Source organism: Montipora foliosa, chromosome 1 (genome assembly GCF_036669935.1).
Source record: "Montipora foliosa isolate CH-2021 chromosome 1, ASM3666993v2, whole genome shotgun sequence".
NCBI classification, from domain to species: Eukaryota; Metazoa; Cnidaria; class Anthozoa; order Scleractinia; family Acroporidae; genus Montipora; species Montipora foliosa.
Window position 1 is genome coordinate 64,538,357 of NC_090869.1, and position 7,500 is coordinate 64,545,856.

At 38.2% G+C, this 7,500-nt stretch overlaps 1 protein-coding gene and 1 pseudogene across 1 annotated transcript; one reads left to right on the top strand and one right to left on the bottom strand.

Annotated features, from left to right (window-relative positions):
• The window catches only part of LOC138004766 (heterogeneous nuclear ribonucleoprotein H3-like), an 18,187-nt pseudogene extending 17,562 nt beyond the window's left edge, over positions 1 to 625 (bottom strand).
• Positions 626 to 805: 180 nt separating this feature from the next.
• LOC137972525 (uncharacterized) lies at positions 806 to 4,623 on the top strand. The gene is made up of 2 exons (XM_068819280.1): positions 806 to 1,093; positions 2,168 to 4,623. Exons 1-2 carry the CDS (start codon positions 835 to 837, stop codon positions 4,621 to 4,623), a joined length of 2,715 nt encoding a protein of 904 aa, XP_068675381.1. The 5' UTR covers positions 806 to 834.
• Positions 4,624 to 7,500: the final 2,877 nt, after the last annotated feature.

The window sequence follows — 7,500 nt, forward strand, 5'->3', positions numbered from 1 at the left end:
ATGTTATTGCCTGACATCTTGGGTCATGATTATTAGAAACCATAGTTTTTAATAGTTAATCACTGAAAGAAAACAGTAGCTAAGTAACTGTTTCCTCTGACAAGTCCAAAATCATTTCCCTAAATAGTGCTTTTTCACGAATTTCCCAGTAGTGAAACACAGTATCATTTAACAATGCGACGTCACTAACGCTCACGAGTTTACACTAGTACGCACATGTAGCTCTAAAGCATCGAGAATCTCAAAAAAGTGTTCCTCGTTCCCGATAAATTTGCGTCATAAAGAATTAATGTTATCATAAATCAAAACTTTGGCTCTCAATCAAGCTTAAAGTTAAAGCGACTAGCCTTACCACTCCTTCACAAAGTATACAAATTAACTTCAACGCCACGAGCTCGAGGTTGCAACTTAACTAAATCAAAATCATAGGCTTTGAGGGTTGAAACAAGAAGGGACAGAGTTGTCTCGGCTTACCTCAGGGCTTTCGTCGAGTGTTGCCATTATTTTCGGTAGATAAATCAAACGCAATGTATAAAACGTGAGTAAAATAGTCGACAGCAACCCAAGCGATTTCAAGATGGCACCCAAGACTGCTGCCGCGCCAGGTGTGAAACCACGTGGTACAAGCGATGCGTAGCCAGGCATGCTGGGACAATATCTCATGCACATTTTAATTTTACCCCTCACGCAAGGGATCCTTCCCCCGATGTCCGTAACCACCAAAATTTTATGACATGCGCAGAGTACTTTCCTGGAAAGACTGCTGTTTCCTGGAAACGCGGGCTCCTTTCGTTAATTGTTTACAACGAAAGTTGCGAAAAAAAATGTCAGCCAATGGGGCGAAGAAAATTTATCGGCGGGCAGTTTTCTAGTAAATATCAGCCAGCGAAGAAACTAAAATCAGAAGAGAAACCAGACGAAAACAGTTGTAGTGTTGGTGGTCAGGATTCAGCGGCAGCAACTCCGGAAAGTGTTTTTCTCAAGTTTGCAAGCGAGCTTGCAAGGATCGACAAACTCTCTCGTGAATGTAAACGACTAACATCAGAAAATGCAGGACTCAAAAGGACAATCCAAACGCTTCGAAAAAGTATAGGTAAGCATTGGTTAAGGAAAACATGGGTAAATGTATAACTCAAGTCTTTTTTTTTTTTTTTTTTTTATTGGAATTGGCATACTTATTATTACGGCTGCTTTGAGTGGGCTTCCCAACAAGGAAAATGTAAACAGACGCAAATTTTGGCGTGAAACAACTGACCTGCATCCGGCCTGTTCATTCAGTACAGTTATAATTCCTTTCAAGGCTTTATAAGCTTGAGGTTGAAAGTTAAGTTCAACTGGACCACAGAACGGACATTCATCGACATTTGAGTGAAACAACGTTGAATATTTTTAAAAATAATTTCACGACGAAAAGGCACGGAAAGTGAAAATCCTTTGTACATTTTTGCGGGTAGCTAGCGGGGTGAAAAACGTTAGCGTGATCGCCTTAAAATGGGGTAAAAGAAAGTTTTACTTTAGAGAGACTGAAACAAACGCCTTAAAACTATGTTTTAATAATTGACCGCTGTAAAAGGTCTTGTTATAATTTCCAGCGAATTTCGCAGCTGTTTATATTAATCCTGTGTTAATTCGCGAATTGTGTATCCAGACGTCTTTGCTTTTATTTTGGACACTAAAAAATGTAGCAGAGCTGAAAGAAACAAAGCATTTTCGACATATGCCAACACAGAAATTCTGTTAACGCAAAGAAACATTACTCGGAGGAAAAAAACGTGAAAAATATTTTTAAATGGCACAGTAGATGATTTTGTGCGGACCGCGGAGGAGTCCTTCTCATGTCGAATGCGATCTAGATTTAAATTTTTAGACTTTTCTTACCTTTCTCGAGTTATAAATTTAAGCTTATTTTGAGTTCAAGAGGACAAAACCTTTACTTAGAGAACTGTGTAAATACCTTTCCAATTGATAAAAAAAACCAATGTTCTCGACAGTGACGAATAACTTTCACAAGGTTGAAAGAAAACATCAGTAAATAAAGTAGCCACATCTAAATGTAGAAAAGAGAGTTTAAGGCTCACACTTTTCAAAACGTGAATTTAATGAAATAATTTGTTTTCAAAGCCACAAGTCAATAAAATTTTTGTGTGACTTTTTCCCTTGTTTTCAGTATTTCTGCGAAGAAGGAACAGTGATTTGAAGAAAGAGACTCTGACCCTACAAAAACAAGTTACAAAGCAAGACAAATTGTTGAAGACCACATCCTTGAAGAAAAACGACACAATAAAAAAACTAAGGGGGGCAAAATCTGTTGCAACAAAACTGAAAAACCAACTCAAACAAAAAGGAGATGTTTTAAACAGTTATTCTCTTGTGGATACATTTGCCCATGGCAAAAATGGAGCAAATCATAGGAGTGTAATGTTCATGGCTTGCATTAGATATTTACAACATGCATGTCTTTTATCTAACCAAAAGGCACCAATTGCATTACATTTAATTTTCAGTATTTTGTTTAATTGTAGTCCCCCAAAAAATCTGATTGTTTCCCCAACTACTTTGTCAGATTGGAATGTTCTTTTAGGGGAGGCAGACAAATTAATTCTGTGTAAAAGATTTGCAAACAGCAAATATGATTTTCATGTTTGGAGTGATGACTCTAACAAAGGAGGGGAGGAAAGGCACATTGTGGGGGTGCACACATGGTGCCATGAAACTAACAAGCCAAGGGCTTATGTTCTTGCTAACAGCATTGTAGCTAGTGGGTCAGGAAAACACCAGTCAGATGTCGATTTCCACATTGTTCATGACACATTTGGCATATCAAATGTCTCAGGGTTAGTTGGGGACAATGCCTCTACCCAAAAGGGTAAATCAAATGGATTGATTGCAAACAACTCCAAACTGTTTGGCAGGGAAATGTTTTTTGTGGGCTGTTACCCACACATACTTAATATAATGTTGCGAAGAATGTGCCAGGCTGGGTTTGGGGCAAAGGGTGATATGAACAACAACCACATATTGCAATTATTATACAAGATATCCTGGCTCCACCATGAACGCCCAAGTCAGTACAAGGCAATGTATGTTTCACTGGGAATTTTAAGTAAAGAGCCACCCCTTCCACAGTCCTTTATTGACACAAGGTGGACATATTACCATGAGATGCTACAATGGTATTTAAAGTATGGAAAAGCCTGTCTTCAGCTTGCAGAGCGTATACTAGAAAGGATGCCAAAGTCAGATAACCACTCATCAGTCTGGCAAAATGTCATCAAGCTGAGCTCCTGCCCAATGATCCAAGTGCAAATTAAATTCTTATTTGAATTTTTTGACAAGTTCATTATCCCATCTCTTAATTCATCACAAGCAAGTGACGAGGAACTTGATTTTTCCAGTGGATATCTGGCACGACTATGGCCTGCAACTGTTCTCAAGCACAATGAAACACTCAGTCAAATGTTACTGTGTCCATCACTGTATTTTCCTTTAACAGAAGAGCAAGTGCAATTATCTTTGAAAGATCCAGCCGCTATTAAACACTTTTACCAGGAAGTGCAGAGGCCCATGTTGCAAGAAGCCCTGAAAGTAATTAAAGAACATGGTGCTGAGTGGTTATCCTTTCCCAAGCTGTTTGGAATGGGAGCTGATCAAAGATTCCAAAGTCCATTCTGGTCATCTGTTTTGAAGGTCCTTGACATACAATTTGTATCCACTGAAAGCAATCAAGGAAATGCATCTGAAAACAATGTAAAAGTTTATGGACAGGATCTTCAGAGATTGGTGTCTAAGGACAGAAATGGGCTGGTTAAATGGGCCAATATTTGGCAGCTGCAGAAACCTCAACTTCTAACTGAGATTAAAGCAATGGCAACATCACCTGAAAGCTGTCTTATTAACAAAGACACCACACCACACCTTTTTGAATTTTATGCCAAGCACATTTTTAGCATTCCTGTGAACAATGTCATTGCTGAAAGACAGTTTAATCTATCCCAAATTTATCTTCATGACAACCTGTCAGAACTATCAAAACAGGCCTCTGTAACATTTGTGGAGAACACTATTCACAGTGGTAAAACTAATGGTAGGACCACTGAGACAGCAAGGCAGACACATGAACAGAGAATGAATGACTATGGGCAACTACTGACCACAGAGCTTCTCCAAGAGGCAAGAAAAAAGCTCAACAACATCAGAAAAGGTAGTGCAGTCAGTGCCCCACTTAGAGGAAAGGATGTCTATCCTAAAGCGTGGGAGGAAAAGAAACTGAACAAAGACACATCACTGACAATCCAGTCTCTTAAAGCTGAAGGTCGTAAGCTTGAACTTCAGTGGAAAGCTTCGACAAAAGGAACTATAAATTTAGAAGAACAGAGGTCATTCAGGCCTACAACAATTGGATGGCGTAGAGACACTGGACAGGTGCCACCTCTAATGCACCTTGCAGCACTTACGGTGTGGGATTATGGTGAGGAGCTTTCAACACATGACTTACCAGTTGAATGCCAGAAGTGCATCAAAAATCTTCCGCGTATCTTCCCAACCTCATCAGTTAATTCTGTGTCCACTTTGGATGTCCCCATGGATATGTCCATAACATCTGTCCCTGTTCATGAAGAATAAGACCTGACTGAGGGGTGGCTCATCAAAAAGGGGGAACTAACTTACATTTGGAAAGGTTAAAGTCAATTTATAGTCAATCTTCCTCACATGTGACCAGTATTTTTTAAGTTTTAACAGGGTTTTAAAAATTACATGTCAGTTGTGATCATCGCCAGTGAGATTTAAGAATTTTCATTGAAACTTCCCTAGTTTATTGCTGAAATAAAGCTATGAATTTTTTTACATTACATCACAGCATACAGTATTTGAAAACAATCAGTTGTTTCCTACACGTATGTGCTTTGCCTTTTTTTTTTCAGCTGATATTTTTTTTTGGAAAGATTTCCAGAAATTCTAAAGACTCAGACCATTCAAATGCCAAAAGTTACAAATAGGACTTCGAATGATCATTTCAGTCTCAGAAATATTGGTCATAGGTGACATAGATTGACTATAATTGTACCGAATGAATCCATGGTCCCAGTTTCAGTAGGCAGAAATCACAGTCATGACTCATGCTATAACAAGAAACCTTAACTGAATATAAAGATGTGTGAGAAAATGTTATGACATTGAAAGAATGACTTTAAATTTTTCTTTGAGTTTAAGTGTTAAAGCTTAAAATGAAGTCACTTTTCTTTGAAATACAGCAAATCACACACAGCCTGTGTTTGCTCTTGGTAGCATGAGCCCTTGATTGGTTAGTGAACATTTTAGGATAAATTACCCTAAATAAACCACGGATATTGTCGTTAGGTGCTGTTTTCCAAGATTTTTGGTGTAAGATAAATGAATTGCACCTAACAAAAGTTTGGTATAGATCACTTTTGACTGTAAAAGCCAAAAGAATAATTTTAGTGACAGGAATATTTTTTACCCCAATGCATGTAAAGTAAAGGCAAAAAGAGTTATTTATTTCAAGTGATATTAACCAAAAAAAAAAATGGACACAGCTTTCAACTACCCAGGGTTTAATTATGAAGTTGATGTCAGTTGTAAATATTAGTAGGTACCAAAAACCGTGAACAATATTTTATTTGGTGTTATGAATTTTTTATTAAGATGAGGTGCAGGATGGTAGATTTATTATCTGTTAATGGATCAGATCCATTTTATTCCTGTATAATTTGACTGTCCTAAAAAAAGACAGTAATAATATTGTGTTTAAAAATACACAATATAAGTTTGGTGAGACGAACGAGGTTTCAGACATGCCTTTGCTGATTGAACTGACATTCCAAAAAAACTTCAAACAAATAAAGATGGAGAAATTACATTGCCTTAACCTTTTCATTCTTTGAGTTTAATTGTCTAAGAGCGTGACAATAACAGTAATGATACACCCTGACAAGCTATGAAGAGCAGGTTCCCATTAGTAGTTGATGAATCGAAATTGCCACATTGTTTTGCCAAAGTACAAAATGTAGCTAATTTAAGTGAGCGATTTGGTGCATAAAACTACTAAATTCTGTGTACTGTGTGCTCAAGGTTCACTGGTTTCCGATTTTCACTGTGTTTACCCTTACAACATTTTTATAAGTTAAGTATTTAGTATTTTGTATTGTATTATTAGTGTTATGTATGTCGTCAAGGTTTGAAAATTAGAAAAACTCATTGCGTACCTTGCCTGCAATCTTCTGTTGCCTTCCCTCAATTCGATCGAACAGCTCTCCAGCACGACACGATTCTTGACAACTCAGTTTGGCTACCTCGAGCGCGCGTGAAGAAAAATGAAATAACTTCACAGGAACACAACGCAGAACTCCTAATGTTGACCAATTGATAAACTGAATGACTGGTCTTAAACATCACCGTCGCGAAATTTTTCTTCAAGCAGCAACGCACCGAACAGTGCGCATTCAAGTAAATAAACTAGGTACAGTATAAACTTAGGGGACAGAATCGAAATTGAAAACGGTAGATATTTCGATCATGTACCATTCTTTAACCTTGCCTTTAACGGTGGCTGAAACTTCGCGTTTTAAAAAGATATTAAACAACATAGTCCCCGTAGCATTCTCGTTGAGCCGACCTTATCAGTCGTGTTCATACTGCGCATGTCTATAATATTTGTGTTTTGACGTATCGCATTCATTGCGTGAGGGGTAAATTTGTGGGAAAATCCGAAAACGGATTCTTGAATCAAACGGATTTTTCGTTTGTTTGGCGAAATCCAAAAACGGATCATGAATCCAAAGTATCCACACTCGAGGAAGATACTTCGGATTAAATCTAAATCCGAATTTTTGAGATTCATCTCTTCACCATTTTTTGGGAAAGGATTTGAAAAAAGTATTTTTGACAAGCGGTTTCCCATGCAAAAATGATACACAACAGCTACCGTACGTGACAGTTCAGCCCAAATGTTTTTATCGCGCCATTTTTACCGTACGATCGAAGACATATATAGTCACGTATATTCGCCGGAGTATCTCCTTTGTCCACCGTGGCCCTTCCCAGTGGAAACCATTTTGAATTTGTCGATTCAACTTGAAAAACGTTAACCTAAGACTTTTCAAGTTTTCACAAGACGCTAGCGCATGCGCTTCTCGTGACAGTTTCCCTTTAAGTCTAAGTCTTTGCTACCTATTTCTAACAATTCTTGGTTTTCACCCACGTGACCTTAGTCCTTGACAACCGTCGTTAACCGCCATTGTGGAGCCCCTCGAATCGTAAACAGAGACGCGTAGAGAGAGATGTGAGTGAGTTGTAGTGCGATGGGTCTCTGAATAATACCTGGCTGTGGAGTAAAATCTGGAAACAAGGAAGGTATTAGTCTATTCCGTATACCTATCGTTGTTGATAAGAACGGTGAAAGTTATAAACAGCTAACAGAAGATCGCCGAAACGCGTGGATTTCACAGATAAGCCGAGACGACACGAAATCGACAGACTTTG